Source organism: Dipodomys merriami, unplaced genomic scaffold (genome assembly GCF_024711535.1).
Source record: "Dipodomys merriami isolate MVZ:Mamm:240054 unplaced genomic scaffold, mDipMer1.0.p SCAF_121, whole genome shotgun sequence".
Classification (NCBI taxonomy): domain Eukaryota; kingdom Metazoa; phylum Chordata; class Mammalia; order Rodentia; family Heteromyidae; genus Dipodomys; species Dipodomys merriami.
Window position 1 is genome coordinate 1,703,801 of NW_027202505.1, and position 18,515 is coordinate 1,722,315.

An 18,515-nucleotide genomic window follows, 5' to 3' on the forward strand; every position below is an offset into this window, starting at 1 on the left:
GGAAGAACAGGAGAATTCTGAAATCAAAAGAAATGGATGAACTGGGAGTGAAGGAAAGGATGACACCGTCCAAAAAATAAATGTACTTATATCTAACTTATGTACCTATAACCCTTCTATATATCACCTTTATAATAACAATTTTAAAAATTCCCTACATATTAAAAAAAGTGGTTGTAAATACCAATGGTACACAGGACTGTGGCACAGACACTTGGTTCTGACTTTTAGAGTGAAGAGGCCAAAGGCTAGACTAAGACTGCAGATCAAGCCCAAACCTAGGAGCCAGTCTTTTACTTCTTTGGTTCCATTTGCCCAGATTCTCATTCTTTACAAATAAACCTCTCTTTTGCCAATTGAGTAGCATCTCTTGGAGTCATTCTTGACTCATCTCCTTTTCTTAGGTGCCTCTCCAATTCATCAGCAAGTCTTGTGGACATAATCTCTAAACATAGCCTAAGTTCACTCACCTACCTGCCTTCACCCATTACAACCCAAGTTCTCAGTTCTTTTTTTTTTTTTTTTTTTTTTTTTTTTGTCGGTCGTGGGGATTGAACTCTGGGCCTGGACGCTGTCCCTCAGCTTTTCAGCTCAAGGCGAGCGCTCTACCACTTGAGCTACAGCGCCACTTCCGGTTTTCTGGTGGTTTATTGGAGATAGGAGTCTCACGGTCTCTCCTGCCCGGGCTGGCTTTGAACCGCGATCCTCAGATCTCAGCCTCCTGAGTAGCTAGGATTACAGGCGTGAGCCACCGGCGCCCGGCTCAGTTCTTGACTTCTACGGTCATTTATGGCCAGTTTCTACTCTTGCCCTTCTCTCAGAGAAGTCAGTGACAGTCCTAAATATCACCATACAATACCATTCCTCCTACTGGAGCCCAACCACAGGATATAGCGCCTACGTCTTACCTACCTCTTCTCTCGCCTCAGCTCCTCCTCCTCGTGCTGCTGTGGTATACTGGCTTCTGTCTACTACTTAAAACAACCAATTTTTCCTGTGTCTGGGTCTTTCTCAAGGTTGGCTCTTTGTTTACATTTAGCCTTCTGTTCAAACAGTACCTCCTCAGGAAAGATTTCTCCAAGTTTTCCATTTAAGTGGGATTACCTTTTCTTTTTCTTTTTTCTTTTTTGTTGGTCGTAGGGCTTGAACTCTGGGTATGGGCGCTGTCCCTGTGCTCTTCAACTCAAGGCGAGCACTCTACCACTTGAGCCACAGCGCCGCTTCCGGTTTTCTAGTGGTTTATTGGAGATCAGAGTCTCATGGACTTTCCTGCCTGGGCTGGCTTTGAACCATGATCCTCAGATCTCAGCCTCCTGAGTAGCTAGGATTACAGGCATGAGCCACCAGCTCCTGGCTACTTTTTCTTCACTATGTAAAATTATCCCATTCACTGTTTATTCTCTCCCAGGTATACTTGATTATGATTATATAATAATAATTATTATTATATAATAACTATTATTTTGTGCTGGTCCTGGGGTTTGAACTCAGGGCCTAGGCGCTGTCCTGAGCTTTTTTTGCTCAAGGCTAGCACTCTACCACTTGAGCCATAGCTCCACTTCCAGTCTTTTGGTGGTTACTTGGAGATAAGAAGCTCACAAACCTTCCTGCCTGGGTTGGCTCTGAATTACGATCCTTACATTTCAGCCTCCTGGGTAGCTAGGTTTATTGGCATGAACCACTGGTGCCCAGCTACTTATGATTGTATGAAGACTATAAGCTCTCTACGAACAAGGGGCTGCCTATTTTGTTCATTGCTACATCTCTCAGCACTTAGAATTGTGCCTGTCTTAAGGGCTAAATAAACATTTGCCAAGTGAGATCAGAGATCTACCTCTGCCCAAATCTATAGATAAAAAGTCTCATAGACTTTTCTGCCTGGGCTGGCTTTGAACTGTGATTTTCAGATCTCAGCCTCCTGAGTAGCTAGATTACAAGCATAAGACACCAGTGCCCAGCTCTAATCTCAATCTCAACGGATACCCTCCCTTATGTACATACCTATAGCTCACCCACTGTTGTCACTGGGCAATTTTCAACACAAAGGATCATCTGCTATCTTTTCACTGTCCTTCACCTCCTCATATTCTTACTGCCATTCTCATCTACCTTAAGTTCAAATCCATCATTATAACCATTCCCTTTCAATCTCCTTAGCTTCTTTGCTCCTCTCAGTGAAAATGTAAGTTTGGTTAAATTCAACTACTACTAGTATAGTTGAATGTGGCTATCTGGAGGCAAATACACAGCAGTTAGTCTCATTCACAATTCAAGTATGGTGCTTATGCTGCCAGCATTACATATACTATATTATTATCAGCCTAGTGTTCTCTTTCTCTCAGGAGGACTAGCACACTTAATCTTCACATTTCACCTCCTCATTCATTCTCATTCCCAATAGATGACCCTACTTCCCACTGCACTGAAAGATCAGAACAGAATGCTTATCAGCTTCAACCTGCTGGCCTGCATTTATATCCAAGATTGCTATCTTTTCTTCCCTTTCCCTTTCCCTCCTCTTCCTCCCCACCCTCCCCCTTTCTCTTCTTTCTTTTCTTGGTCATGGGGCTTGAACTCTGAGCCTGGGCACTGTCCCTAAGCTCTTCAGCTCAAGGTGAGTGCTCTATCACTGGATACACAGTGCCACTTCCGGACTTTTCTGCCTGGGCTGGCTTTGAACTGTGATCCTCGAATGCCGGGCTCCCTCCCTTCTTTCGTGTTCATACTTGTAGCCAAGGCCAACTTTTGTGGCCTCAGGTTTTTAGTTAAATGTCATCTCCCCATAGAGGCCTTTTCTAATCCTCCTGTTTAAAAGGTAGCTTTAAAACTTCTAGCTTTTGGGGTTGGGAAGGTGGCTCAGTGGTAGAGCGCTTGCCTTACATGCATGAGGCCCTGGGTTCGATTCCTCAACACCACATAAGCAAAAAGAAAAAAGCCAAAGTGGAACTGTGGCTCAAGTTGTAGAGCAATAGCCTTGAGCTGAAGAGCTGAGGGACAGCGCCCAGGCCCAGGGTTCAGGCTCCACGACCGAACCCAAAAAACAAACAAACAAAAAACTTCTAGCTTTCTATTCCCCTTTCCTCCTTAGTTTTTCTCTGGTGCTTCCCTGTACTTAATATCCCAGTGTTCCTTTCTTATCTTCTTTCTTTGCCTGTGTCTCTGGTCAAGCATGAGCTCCATGAAACCAGGAGTGTCTTCAGTGTCCCTTGCTGCTCTATCTTCAGTGAGTAGAGTAGAACTTGGCATTTAACAGGCACTCAGTAAAAACTTGTTGAATGAATGAATGTAAAATAGGGCTAAGAATACCTCTTACCTTATGGGTGATTATGAAAATGAAATGAGATAAGGCATGGGAAGTTGTTGGCACACCATGTTGCTCAATAACTGTCAGTTTCCTTCACCTCCCTCCCTCCCCTCCCAGTTTTGGTATCAGCCTTGCCCTCCTTCTCCCTCAGGGAGTACAGCGGTAACAGCCTCACCAGCCACCTCCACAGGATTCCCTCAGCTCCAGGCCAGGCTCAGTACCACTCCAGACACTGATTTTTCTGCTTAGGTGTGAGCTACTTTGTTCTGATCCAGGAAGCTGAGGGTCCCAAAGGACAACTTAGGCTTCCAGGAGTCTTATCTTCACACCTGATCTTCATATCCAAGGCCCAGGGAGGAGCGCTGTGCCTCAGAGTGAGGCTTCTGTCCGATACCCCATCAAGCAGGTCTAACAGCACCCACTTATGAGGCTAATGTCTCATTCTCAAAGGTTTATACAACAACATTGCCTGGCTAAATCCCTAAGCTTCTTGTCCAGAGCTTCCCATTTCAGTTCTTCTGGGCCCCTCTGGATTAGAGTGTACAGCCTATCCAGTAATTTGGATACCTCATTCCAAGGAGGCTGCTGCTCTTCCCACTAGAAGTGATCTTAGGAAGTAATTGTCCAAAGCCAGCTTCTCATCTGGCATGAATTATTCTAGCATGGCTGGAGCCTTCAGTCCTGGTGAGAACTTCAAAGCATTATTAAAAATGTCTAGGTTCCATAAGGCCCTACTGTATCCATGTCTACCAGGAGATCTGGGTAGAATGAGGCTCATCATTCATCTGATCAGGAGTGCTGATGAACGTAAAGCTTAGAAAGGGCAGAGTCCTGCACTAGCTCCTTGGTTATATGATATGAAATGCCAGTCTGTCTGTGGTCTTTCTTAGATGGGAACATGGAACCTCATTGTACACTTCTATAAATATCATGTGGCATGAATAAGATGTATCTGTGTGATACATATGTACACGCACACACTGTGTACACACACTGTGCACACACACGGTGCATACGCACACGCACATACAGACATAATGGATATATGGGCTGGGATATAGCTCAGTGGTAGAGAACTCCCCTACCATAATGAAAGTCACTGGGTTTGATTTCCAACACTGAAAAAAAAAAAGTTTTTGGTCAGTGTGACATGACAACTAAAAAAGCAGCATCTTTTGGGTGTCAGTCAATACGAGAAACATCAAAACCGAGGAGATACTTGTCTTTTATGCTCTGTCCGACTATTCTATCCTAAAAGTAAACAGTAATAAAATGGAACAAACTGAAAGAAGGAGACTGGTGAAATAAGGAGGGCCCCATATAACATCCTCCTGAGCATAGAGACTTGCAGCCACACAGTCACTGGTTTTGAATCCCTGAGTGAATGATGCAGGGAAGAGTCACATTTGTCTTGTGCAGCTCTTGCTGACAGAGCGAAGGCCACAGGAGAAAATTATAGAAAGGCACAGTCTGGCTTTTCAGTTAAAGGTTTCTGATTATTGAGTATCTTGAAATAGAGGGACTGCTTCTGCAGGTCCAGAATCTCCAGCTATTGGGAAAGGGGAATGGACTAACCTCCATAATTCTGGGTTACAAGGGCCCTTTACCACAAGCCTAGTAAAGTAGTAGATGCCATCCTCTCTGTGGGCTTACCCTGGTCTGAAGCCAGGTCCAAAGTGATAGCAGGTCCAGCCCCCCATCTAGCCTAACCTTCACGGCCAAAGCTGAGTTGGCCACTCAAAACTACTGTTCAGAGCAGGGTATTGGTGGCTTATGCCTGTAATCCTAGCTACTCAAGAGGCTGAGATCTGAGGATTGAGGTTTAAAGCCAGCCCAGGCAGGAAAGACTGCGAGACTCATCTTCAATTAACCACCAGAAAACCAGAAGTGGCACTGTGGCTCAAAGTAGTAGAGCATTAGCCTTGATTGAAAGAGCTCAGTGACAGCGCCTAGGCCCTGAGTTCGAGCCCCATGACGACCAAAAACACAACTGATGTTCTTGAACCAATGTTCACTTTTTATTGTAGGACTTCTACCATTTGGAAAAATTATTCTCTCTTTAAAAGGAAAAGCTCTGGAAATGAGAGAGGCTGTGGGAGACTATTTCCATCTTGAGTGTCTACTCTGAAGTGCTGATATTTTGCCAGGACTTAAGCATGGTATACACAACCCTGTTAAAAATAACCCTTTGATTGACCAGAAGGCGTGGGAGAGAGGGGATAGCCAGGCAACTTGCTAGAGGGTGGGAGAGGTGGGCAAGAAGAGGACACTTGTATGCAGAGACCCTGGGAAGGGTTTTATTCCAGAAGAATTATGTGGACTCAAAAGGACTAAGGGTCAGGGAAATACTGTCTTGGGCTGCTCCTTTCCAGCAAGATTTGCCCATAAGTGCCCTGTAAATACTTCTGGTCCTGAAGGGTTCTCCCAGGACTCAGTCTGCCATAATTCAGTCCTGAGTGCCAGGCTATGAAACTAAGGTCAGGAAAAGAAGGCAAGGAGGAAGCCAAAAGAGGTTAATAATGTCAAAAGCCAAGAGAGCTCAGTCAAAGACATGAAGGCCACACAAAGGTCTACTGGAATTTGCTATTGGGAGGTTCTTGTGTTTGAAAGCTTCCAGACTTTTCCCTCCATATATAAAATTAGCTTAGATGTCCTATTTTATAACTTCCTTTAAAATGTTTAACTATAAACTGTGGGATCATGTCAGCCAATATAGTTTGACATTATCATTTTTCATAACTACATACTAATTTTGTCATATGGCCATAATACTTTAATCATTCTTGGCTAGGGGACATTTAGGCTGCTTCCAATTTTTCACTATTATTATATACAAATTATAAAAGACATATTATACTAATGTATGCACAGGTGATTATTTTTCATATTTAGAAGTAGATTTTTGGATCAAATGTATTCAACATTTGATTACCTATATACCCTGAACTCAGGTACACTTGCTAGGTGGGCCCTCAAAACTTGAGTCACACCCCAGGCCTCTATTGCTTTAGTTATTTTTCTGATAGGTTCCCTAATCTTTGCCCAGGTTGGCTGAGACCACAACTCTCCTACCTATGACCTCTTATGTAGCTGGGATTGTAGGTATGCAACCACATATAACTTGCGTTTTTGTTTTCTTTTTTGTTTTGTTTTGTTTTTTTTTGGTCTGTCATGGGGCTTGAACTCTGGGCATCGGTGCTGTTCCTCAGCTCTTTAGCTCAAGGCTAGCACTCTACCACTTGAGCCACAGCACCACTTCTGTTTTTTTGGTGGTTAACTGGAGATAAGAGTCTCATAGACTTTGTTGCCCAGGCTGGCTTTGAACTGCGATCCTCCAATCTGATCCTCCTGAATAGCTAGGATTATAGGCATGAGCCACCAGCGCCTGGCATTTATTTTATCTTTTATTCTGGTACTAGAATTAGAACTCAGGCCCTCGAACTCTCACTTGGCTTTTTAGCTCAAGGCTGATGCTCTACTACTTGAGTCACATATCCACTTCTGATTTTCTTTTTGCTGGTTAATTGGAGCTAGACATCTCACAGACTTTTTTTCTTTTTCTTTTTCTTTTTTTTTTTTTTTTTTTTTTGGTTGGTCGTGGGTCTTGAACTCTGGGCCTGGGTGCTGTCCTCAGCTCTTCAGCTCAAGACTAGCGGTCTACCACTTGAGCCACAGCACCAATGGTTTTCTGGTGGTTAACTGGAGATAAGAGTCTCACAGACTTTCTTGCAGGGGCTGGCTTTGAACCGGGATCCTCAGATCTCAGCCTCCTGAGTAGCTAGGATTACAGGCATGAGCCACCAGCACCTGGCTCACAGAATTTTCTGACTGAGCTAGTTTCAAACTGGGCATCTCAAATCTCAGCCTATTGAGTTGCTGGGATTACAGGTATGAGCCACCAGTATCTGGTGACACCGCTATTTTGGAGATGGAGTCTAGCAAATGTTTCTGTACAGGCTGGCCTCAAACTAAAATTCTCCAGATCTTAGCAAACTGAGTACCATGAATTACAGGCATGAACTTTAGTGACCAGCTTCTTTCTAAAATTTTGATATAGGCATTTATTTCTGTGAACTTCCTTCTTCATACTTTTTTTTGCATTCCATAGAATTGCTAAGATGTGTTTCCATTTACATTTGTTTCTCGAAAATTTTCAGTTTCTTTTATTTCCTTCACTGATCCAGTAGTTACTGAATACAATGTTGTTTAATTCAATGTGATTGTACAATTTATAAGTTCTTTTGATTTCTAGTTTTATTCCATTGATGTTAGAGAAGATGCATACTATGATTTCAATGCTGTGTGTGTGTATGCACGTGCGTGCATGTGTGTGTGCGTGCGTGCGCACCAGTCCTGGGGTTTGGACTCAGGGCCTGAGCACTGTCCCTTAGCTTTTTTGCTCAAGGCTATCATTCTACCACTTGAGCCACAGCTCCATTTCTGGCTTTTTTGGCTCGTTAATCAGAAATAAGAGTTTGATAGACCTTCCTGCCTGAGCTGACTCTGAATCACAATCCTCAGATTTCAGCCTCCACAACAGCTAGGATTATAGGTATGAGCCATTGGTGCCTGGCTGATTTCATTTCTTTTTTATTTTTTTTTAAATTTTATTTTTTTGTAAAGATGCTCTACAGTGAAGTTGTAGTTACATCAGTAAGGCAATGAGTATATTTCTTGTGATTTCAATTCTTTTTGAATTGAAAATTTGAATTTGTTGAGACTTGTCTGTGGTCTAACATGTCTGTGGTCTATCCTGGAGAATGTTCCATGTGCTGATGAGAAGAATATATATTGTGCAGTGGCTAGATGAAATGTTTTGTGACTGTTAGGTCCATTTGGCCTACAGGTTAAATCAGATGTTTCTTTGTTGAGTTTTTGACCAGATAGCTGTACACTGATGAAAGTGACTACTGAATCCTCAGCTATTATAATGTTAGAGTCTATCTCTCCTTTTAGATCCAGTAATGTTTGGTTTTCTTTCTTCTCTTTCTTTCCTTCTCTTTCTTTCCTTCTCTTTCTTTCTTCTTTCTTTCTTTCTTTCTTTCTTTCTTTCTTTCTTTCTTTCTTTCTTTCTTTCTTTCCCTTCCCCTTCCTTCCTTCCTTCCTTCCTTCCTTCCTTCCTTCCTTCCTTCCTTCCTTCCTTCCTTCCTTCCTTCCTTCATTTCTCTCTTTCTCAATTGTGGGGCCTAAACTCTGGGTTTGGGCGCTGTCCCTCAGCTCTTCAGCTCAAGGTTTGCTTGAGCTTCAAGGCCAGAGGTGTCACTTCTGGCTTTTTCTGCTTATGTGGTGCTGAGGAATCAAACCCAGGGCCCTCAAGCATGCAAGGCAGGCACTCTACCACTGAGCCACCTTCCCAGCCCCCATGTATGACTTTCTTAATTGGGTGCTCTAACAGTGAGTACACATATATTTGCAACTGTCATTTAATTTTGTTGAACTAAACCTTTTATTGTTATGTAGTAATTTCCTTTGTCTCTTTTTATCATTTTTCACTTAATGCCTATTTTATCTAAGTATAGCTATTCCCACTTTTAAAGGTCTCCACTTTCAGTTTCTGTATGAAACTTCTGAATGAGCAACCGCATTTCTTTTCTTTTCTTTTTTTTTTTTTTTGTCTGTCATGGGTCTTGAACTTGGGGCCGGGGTGCTGTCCCTCAGCTCTTCGGTTCAATGCTAGCATTCTACCACTTGAGCCACAGCACCACTTCCGGTTTTCTGAGTGGTTTATTGGAGATAGAGTCTCAAGGACTTTCCTGCCTGGGCTGGCTTTGAAGCATGATCCTCAGATCTCAGCCTCCTGAGTAGCTAGGATTACAGGTGTGAGCCACCAGTGCCCAGCGCAACTGAATTTCTAACAGGCAGAATATTATTGGTTCTTGTTTTGTAATCCATTCAGAAAGTCTATATATTTTAATTAAGGGACTTAATATGATTACATTCAAAGTTATCAAATAAAAATAAAGACATACTCCTGTTATTCTGTTAATTCCCCCCTTCCCCCTGCCCTGGTTATCTGTATATACTTTATTCCTTTCTCCCATTCTTGCTCATCTTTGAGGTTTAGTGGCTTTCTCTCTCTCTCTCTCTCTCTCTCTCTCTCTCTCTCTCTCTATATATATATATATATATATATATATATATATTACACACATACACACACATATATACATATATATGTGTATTTATATATGTATTTAAAGCAAACTGCTTTATTGACTTTAGGTCATGGAAATAATTACCTGCAGTTATGCCTTAAGTATCCTATCACATTAAAATAAAAGATAAATGCTAGAAATTAGATATTTATCTAGTTGCTGCTTTGGGCTAGCACAATGTTCAGCTCTCACCCCTTTAAAATGTCCCTCAGTACTGTAACTCATCAGCAAAGGGCATATGCCCCAAGTTTCCACTTGCTGCCAGTCACTTCTGGACAGAAACCAATCCTATAAAGCATTAATGCCAGAAGCATCACTGAGTCAATCCGGAGAAGGATGGTACATGGCATGGCAGCATGTAATAACAACCTACTAGAGCACTGGACCCAACTTATCCAGGAAACCCTCAGAAGACTCCACTGACATTAGGTATCCAGCATTTACTTGGTTCTTGAGTTTGGGCATCTATCCTGGAAAGGTTTCCTCAAGCAATTACTTGGCTACAGATAGCCTTGATGTCTCTAGCAGCTGCAGCCTAGGAGATCATGTAAATCTCAGAGATCCGAATTTGAATAACTAGCATTGAAAGTAGAAACATTCAATGGCTGGTAAATTTCCTTTGCAATAAGCTAATAGAGAGCTAGGGGCACTGCTGTCCCTTTTGATACAAAACCAGGGACATGCTAATGAATACTACTATGTGAGGAGACAGACAGCCTGAGTCACCAGAGCAAGGTGACTCCAACTCTCCGCTGGAGCCTGCCCAGGCAAGGCGGCCACTTCTCCTTTCAGTGACTCGGAGCAGCCTGGAGGACACCCTCAGCGGACTTCCCTTGACCTCCAGATCAAGTGATGTGCCTTGTGAACTTCCCTGGATGGGGACATGCTTAGTAGAATTAGATAAGAATTAGCTATTAGTATGGATTTTATTTGAAGTGTTTAAATAAAGTCAAACTTTTTTTTTTTTTTTAAACAATACTACGTGAATTTGCTTCTTCTGTTGGTAGCATTTTCTACTACCAAAGCAGTATGGACAAGATGGTCTTGTCTATCTGTTTTCAAATTTCATCTGGCCTTAATACCAGATAAACCAAGTGTGCCCCTTACATTGAGAAAATGTTCAGCAACTTCCTTTAAAACTGTGTGACTCATGCCAAGTCCAATCAAAGCCATTCTTGCACTTATAAAATGGTTCTGAAAATAGTAATTCAACACTTCTGATGTTACCTTTCCAATTTTATAGTCAGACCAATGAAAGAGAATCTGCTGGCGCTGGGAAGGTGGCTCAGTGGTAGAGTGCTTGCCTTGCATGCATGAGGCCCTGGGTTCGATTCCTCAGCACCATATAAGCAGAAAAAGCCGGAAGTGGGGCTTAGGCTCAAGTGGTAGAGCGTTGTTCGACAGCTGAAGAACTGGGGAACAGCACCCAGACCCAGATTTCAGGCCCCACAACCAAAAAACAAAAACAAAAACAAACAAAAAAAAGAGAATCTGCTAAGGCATTCTGATAAACTTCATTGACAGACTGAAGAACTGCTATTTCCCAATGATGAACCTGGTGCAGAGGTGACACCGAACAAGAACTCTTAGAATCGTGACATCATCTTAGAGGCATCCCACAGTGTATGCCATACTTTCCCTTTATGCAGTCCCAGTTAATTTGCCCTTAATTGCTTCAGTTCCATGGGTTATGTGCCTACTTTTGTAGGCAAGCTTGATCCAAGATTCAGCAAATAAGAAATTTCTAAATTGTTGGAAGGTTTTTTTTTTTTTTTTTTTTTGTCAGTCGTGGGGCTTGAACTCTGGGCCTGGGCGCTGTCCCTCAGCTCTTCAGCTCAAGGCTAGCGCTCTACCACTTGAGCCACAGTGCTACTTCTGGTTTTCTAGTGGTTTATTGGGGACAAGAGTCTCACGGACTTTCTTGCCTGGGCTGGCTTTGAACCTTGATCCTCAGATCTCAACCTCCTGAGTAGGTAGGATTACAGGCGTGAGCCACCAGCACTGGCTTGGAAGTTGTTGTTGTTTTAATTTTTAATATTTACTGCCTGCTTTAATGAGCAAACTTGTTCTTGATGTATGAGTACAGCTTTCCAGAGATGCAATGACTAAACCATTTTGTATCTTGGTAATGTCAAGGAACTAAGGATATATATAGGGGCACTTCTATGGGGGGCAACCTTGGCTTTAATACTGAAGGTGTGTGTGTGTGTGTGTGTGTGTGTTGTGTGTGTGTGTGTGTGTATGTGTGTGTGTGTGTATGTGTGTGTGTTGACCCTGGGTTGAAGTCAGGGACTGGGCACTGTTCTTGAGCTTCTTTGGCTCAAGGCTAGCACTCTACAACTTATGCCTTTGTTGTTGTTGTTGTTCAGCCTTTTCTGAGTAGTTTATTAGAGATAAGAGTCTCATCAATTTTTCTGCCTGGTCTGGCTTTCAAATTGTGATTCTTAGATCTCAGCCTCCTAAGTAGCGAGGATTACAGGTATGAGCCACCAGCACTTGGCTGGGGACAAGTTTGTTGTTGTTGTTTTTGGTCATGGAGTTTGAAGTCAAGGCCTGGGCACTGTCCCTGAGCTCTTGCTCAAGGTTAGCACTCTACCACTTTGAACCACAGCTCCACTTCTGGTTTTCTGTGGCTAATTAAAGACAAGTCTCATGGGCACTTTTCTAACCAGGCTGGTTTCAAACTCTAATTCTCAGATTTCAGCATCCTGAGTAGCTAGAATTACAGGCATGAGCCACCAGTGCCCAGCTGGGGACAAGTTTTGAGGGAATAAAATTTCCAGAGGACCATTCTGGTTAGGAGCTTCATAGCTCAAGACTGTAACCCACAGTCACTGTGGCTTAAAGGAAAGCAAGGATGAGTTTCCATGGTTTTCAGCTTTGATAAAATTTTATTTTCTTCTCCCCTTTGTATATCTGCCTTACCAGTGAATTTTGAAATTCCCTGTGCCTTCAGATGGTGCTTCTCATCTTGTCATGTCTAGTGTAGACTTCTTGCAGGCCAAGCATCACTTGTAGGGTAAGTCTGACAGTGACAAATTCTCTCAAGTTTTTGCTTGTTTTTAAAATACTTTCTCTTTCATCTCTGAAGTACAGCTTTGCAGGGTATAGTAGTATTCTTGATTGGTAGGTTGTTTCTATTGTTGTTCCTTCAATTCAGGACTTTCAGTCTATAATCCGGTAGGTAAGTGGGAACTGTAAGGCTTCTACAGAGAAGAATGCTGTAGTCTATTAGGGATTACATTTAATAGTATGACTTGACACTTTTCATAGTTTTTGATTTTTCTCTTTGTCTTTTTGTTGTTGTTGTTGTTGTTAGTTTTAGAACTGCAATATCCAGGTATCTTATCCTTTTTTGGCCAGGCACCAGTGGCTCACACCAGTAATCTTAAGCTACTCAGTAGGCTGAGATCTGAGGATCCTGCTTCAAAGCCAGGCTGTGCAGGAAAAGTCTGTGACACTCTTATCTCCAATTAAACACCAAAAAACCAGGAGTGGAGCTGTAGGTCAAAAGTAATAGAGTGCTAGCCTCGAGCTAAAAATTCAGGGACAGTGGTTAGGCCCTGAGTCGGAGTCCCAGGACTGGTACACACACGCACACACACACACTTCCTTTTTGGCCAAATCTATTAGGGGTCCTTTGACTCTACTGAACTTTGATGCTCATATTTCCAAAAAATTATGTCATTAAATAGATGTTAAACAAGTTAGTTCTTCTATAATACCCACTATGTGACTGCTGCTTAACTGCATCAAAAGCTTTCTTCACTTTTTTTTCCTTTCTATTCTAGTATTTTATCTTCTTTTGTCTCACTGGATCCATCTTGCCATTGAGGTTCTTAATTTTACTTTTTACCTTTTTTTAAATTGACTTCTTTAGTTACAATAATTATTTATTTATTTAAGATCTGTCTCTGCTGAATTTCTCAATAATATAATGGATTGTCTTCCTAATTTCACTGAATTATTTCATCATCAGTCTAGATTCTCTTATATCTCACTAAGGTTCCTTAAATCATTATTTTCATTTTTTTCCCCAAGCTTTTTGTCAGTTTTGTTTTGCTAGAGACACTGTGTTCCTTTGGCAGTATCCTTTATTTTTTCATCCTTTGTGGATTGGACAGATCAGTTGACTCTACCATTGTACCAGGTGACCTCTGTAGTAATGGGCTGAAGGCATGGCATAAGAGTATAATAGCCTAGCTGAGTTCAAACTTCAGCACTGCCCAAACGGAACAAAACAAAACAAACATTAAAAAATCCCAGATGATGGGCTGGGAAGGTGGCTCAGTGGTAGAGTGCTTGCCTTGCATGCAAGAGGCCCTGGGTTCAATTCCTCAGCACCACATAAGCAGAAAAAGCCAGAAGTGGCACTGTGGCTCAAGTGGTAGAGTGCTAGCCTTGAGCTGAAGAGCTGAGGGACAGCACCCAGGCCCAGAGCTCAGGCCCCATGACTGGCAAAAAAAAAAAAAAAAAAAAAAAATCCCAGATGACAGTCTGGGCTGGACTGTAGTTCAATGGTAAAATCCTTACCGAGCAAGATTAGACCTTGGTATCATGATCCCACACAACAAGCTCTACTACAGAACTACAATAACAAAAACATCTTGGTACTGGCACAAAACAGGTCTGAAGATCAATGGAATAGACTAGAAGATCCAGAGCTAAAGCTGTATACTTACAGTTATATGATATTTGACAAAGGCGCCAAAAACGTATGATAGAAAAAGAGAAAACCAGACATCCATATGTAGAAAACTAGAATTGGACCTCTCACCATGCAACAATATCAACTCAAAGTGGATCAAAGCCCTTAATGTAAGACCTGAAACTTTGAAACTACTGCAAGATGGAGAAAAAACATCTGAACTTATAGGCACAGGTAGGTACTTTCAAAAAGGAGTCCCAGGGGCACAGTAAATAGACTTGATAACATTAAAATAAAAAGTTTCTGCATAACAAAGGACAAAGTTACTAAACAACAGACTGAGAGAAAATTTTTACCAGCAATATATCTGACAAAGGACTAATATCCAAAATAGACAAAGAGCTCAAGAAATTAATACCTTCCCAAGCTAATAAAACAATAAATTGGCAAAGGAGCTTAAGAGAGACTTCTCAAAAGAATTGCAAATAGACACATGAGCAAATGTTCAACAACCCTGGCCATAAAAGAAATGTAAATCAAATCAACTTTGAGATTCCATCTCACCTGTTAAATTAGCCACATGAAGAACTGGAACAACAAATGCTGGTGGAGAAGTGGTGCACTGTTGGTGGGAATGTAAACTAGTACAACCACTCTAGAAGGTAGTTTGGAGGTTGCCCAAATGTTAAACATTGAACATCCCTTTGACCCAGCCATACCACTCTTGGCATCTACCCAGATCATTACAAATCAGGATTTGGTAAAGACACTTGCACATCCATGTTCACTGCTACACTATTCACAATTGCCAATTATGGAAACAGCCCAGATGCCTACAATGGATGAGTGGAGCAATACATATGGTATATATACACAATGGAATTTAACTCATCCTTAGAAAGAATAAGATTGTGTCAGTTGAAGGGGAATGGATGAACCTAGAATAATAATCTAAAAGTGAGGTAAGCCAACCTCAGAGAAAAGTACACATTCTCTCTCTCTCCTCCCAAGTGAGTATGGCCTCAGTGTGCTTAACAGTTAAGCTGATTGCCCTCCTGTCTGAAGGATGTACAGGGACCAAGCTGGACAAGGGGATCCACAAGAGGTAACCGATGACTGCTTCCTGGTAGCTCAGTGGACTAAGTTACTAAGACGTGTGGCTGCTTTCAGGGGTTAATGGTGAATGGGATTCCTAGCTAATTTTGGGGTAGCCTGAGGATGGGTGGCATGCCTGTTGTTCAGGGGTATCTGCAGACCAAGATGCTTGGGTATATTGCCCAAGCTTTTCCTGGGCAGTGGAGGGTGGTTAGTTAACAGGACTGGGTCAGGTGAGCTATGCAGATTATCTGGATAGGTTATGTAGCAGGTGCCTGGGTAAGGGAGGGCCAGGTTCATTCTCTGGGGTAATGCAGTAGTGTGGTAACCCAAGAGCTCCCTAATTGGTTTTCAGTCTGTGAGGACAGCATTCTATAGTGACAAATGCTGCAGTAGAACATGGTGAGTGGTGACTGCTGCAATTTCTCCTTTCCCACCAGCAGTGGGTACAGGTAGCATCTCCTGAAGGAAACTCCAGTTTGGTCAGATGGCCTTCTGAGAGCATGTACAGCAACCTAAGCTTGCTTTGTCCTTGCAGTCCCCACAATGTAAATCCTGGGAGGGAGCATCTGTTGTCTGTCACTGTCCCTCAGAGGTCTACAAAGGGCTTGGTAGACAGTGGGTGCTCAGAGGCTGGAAACAGAGCTGAATCTACCTAACGTTGCTGGGGCTCAGGAGTAGGTTGGATAGTTACCACAGGCAGGTTTCAGATGAGGTTCTGGGAGGTATGAGTGTGGCTAAAGGCCTGGTTCCAGCCTTCAGGAACCTTTCTTTCATGCCTTGAGGATATTCTTTGCAAGGGGCTCCCAGGATTCAGTCCACACACTGTGTAGACATGTCCAATGCTAGGGGGTGGATGCTGGCTTAATGATGGAACCATACTTTATACAAGCCATTCTTCATTCTTTATGGTCTCTGAATTGCTCACCCTCAGCCTGAAGCTTTTCGTGACTTGTGCAGCAGAAATGTCATCAACAGCCTTTTGTTTGTGCTTGACTAGGATGAATGTGCCAACAAAACTGGCTCAGAGGAGTCTTTTCAGATGTCATTTGCTTGTCTGTAGCCCTGGTCTATGCAAAGTCATTCACAAGCCAATTTTTCTGAGGCTCCAAAGCTGTCATCTTTTGGTTTCTGCCAGAGCCCACAGAACTACTGTGAGGTACCCTTCAGCCTGGGCAGACTTGGGGCCTCCTCTCTTTTGTGCCAATCCTGGGGCTTGAACTCAGGGGCCTGGGCACTGTCTCTGAGCTTTTGTGCTTAAGGCTAGTACCACTTATGTCACAACTCTACTTCTAGCTGTTGGGTAGTTAACTGGAGATAAGAGTCTCACAGACTTTTCTACTTGGGCTGGCTTCAAACTGCGATCCAAAAATCTTAGCTTCCTGAGTAGAATGCACCTGGCCTTTTCTGCTTTTCAATGTCACTTATTATTGTAAGTATCTTGAACTACAATTTCAATTTACTTTCCCCAGGTATTGAGCTGGGGTCTGTCTGCATTTGTCAAGTATCTATGTAGTGCCTGGTACCTACCCCTTTCTTGCAAGAGTGAACAAAAAGGGAGCTGCGTGCTGGGTTGCAGGCCATACCTGTAACCCAAGCTACTCAGGAAGCTGAGATCTGAGGACTGCTGTTCAGAGTCAGTTTGGCAGATAAATCCAAGAAACTCTTTATCTCTAATTAATTAGCAAAAAGCCAGAAGTGGAGGTCTGGCTCATGTGGTAGAACACCAGCCTTCAGAGAAAAAGCCAAGCAAGACTGCAAGGATTTTCATTTAAGTTCTAGGACCAGCACAAAACAACAACAACCACCCAACAATAAAAAGAGCAAACAGGACTATAATTTTGATTGTCGGTCATGGGGCTTAAATTCTAGGCCTGTGCACTGTCTGTGAGCTCTTCAGCTCAAGGCAAGTGCTCTACCACTTGAACCATGTTGCCATTTTCGATTTTCTGGTGGTTAACTGGACATATGAGTCTCATGGACTTTCTTACCCAGGCTGGCTTCAAACTGAGATCCTTAGATCTCAGCCTCCTGAGTAGTTAGAACCCCCAGCGCCCAGCTGATTGTTTTAATTATTTTATTTTATTTTTTTTGTCAGTCGTGGGGCTTGAACTCTGGGCCTGGGCGCTGTCCCTCAGCTCTTCAGCTCAAGGCGAGGGCTCTACCACTTGAGCTACAGCGCCACTTCCGGTTTTCTGGTGGTTTATTGGAGATAGGAGTCTCATGGTCTCTCCTGCCCGGGCTGGCTTTGAACCGCGATCCTCAGATCTCAGCCTCCTGAGTAGCTAAGATTACAGGTGTGAGCCACCAGCGCCCGGCTTGATTGTTTTAATTATTAAGGGAAGCCATCAACTCAATGCTCAGAAGGAAGAGTGATCTAGAGTTTATTTATTTATTTATTTTTTATCTGATGTTTTTTATTGAAATAGTTTCTCTTGTGCTTCTTAACTAGCCGGGCATTCCACTGCACCACTGTTGATGTCATCTATGATGTCATGAGGGTGGCGGCCATCAACATTACACCCCACAGACTGGGCAGTGCCCAGGATTTCCTTAATGGTTCCAGAAAGTTCTCTGGCTAAAGATCGGTGCCGCATCTGCCGGGCAATGTTGACAATCTCATCAAAAGAGATGTTTCCACTGTGTTTAATGTTTTTTTGTTTCTTTCTGTCTCTTGGTGGCTCCTTTAGGGCTTTGATGATCAAGGCAGAGGCAGAAGGTACCACCTCTATCTGGGCCTGTCTGTTCTGAATGGTCAGCTTCACTGTAATCCTTAGACCCTTCCAGTCCCCTGTGGCCTTGGCGATGTCATCACCTACTTTTTTTGGAGACAGACCCAGGGGGCCGATCTTGGGGGCCAGGGCGGATGTGGCGCCAACCTTGCCACCGGTGCACCTCAGGTACACGACTTTGATTTCGTTAGGATCAAACTTAGGCGGCATGACGGAGGTGGCTGGTGTCGGATGAACCCGGATTCGGGACGACCGAAGAAAGTTGCACCTTTGCCTCCTCCGAGCCGAAAGACGAAATAGAGTTTATTTTTTTTATCTAGAGTTTAATACATTCACAGAGTTAATTTTAGACTCTTCCTACTGTCAGTGTTACTGCTGTTGTTAAACAGGAGGTCCAAAGTGCTGCATAGTACAGTACAGTAGGCCTGGACATGGTGGAGCACATCAGAATCCCCCACTCTCCCCAAGTCCAAGCCAGCTTCAAGGATTATGAAGACAGGACAAATAAAGGCAAGGGAAATAGAAGCTGTTTCTGCATAAGTGGTAACATGGGGTAATTTAAAAACAAGGATAAGGGCTGG

General features: G+C 42.9%; 2 protein-coding genes across 6 annotated transcripts in view; both read right to left on the bottom strand.

Moving 5' to 3' along the window:
• The window catches only part of LOC138823648 (CMP-N-acetylneuraminate-beta-1,4-galactoside alpha-2,3-sialyltransferase), a 184,330-nt gene that overhangs the window by 38,514 nt on the left and 127,301 nt on the right, over nucleotides 1–18,515 (bottom strand). The window lies entirely within an intron of this gene.
• LOC138823647 (large ribosomal subunit protein uL11-like) lies at nucleotides 17,586–18,240 on the bottom strand. Its single transcript, XM_070017094.1, has one exon. It carries the CDS (start codon nucleotides 18,142–18,144, stop codon nucleotides 17,647–17,649), a length of 498 nt encoding a protein of 165 aa, XP_069873195.1. The 5' UTR covers nucleotides 18,145–18,240; the 3' UTR covers nucleotides 17,586–17,646.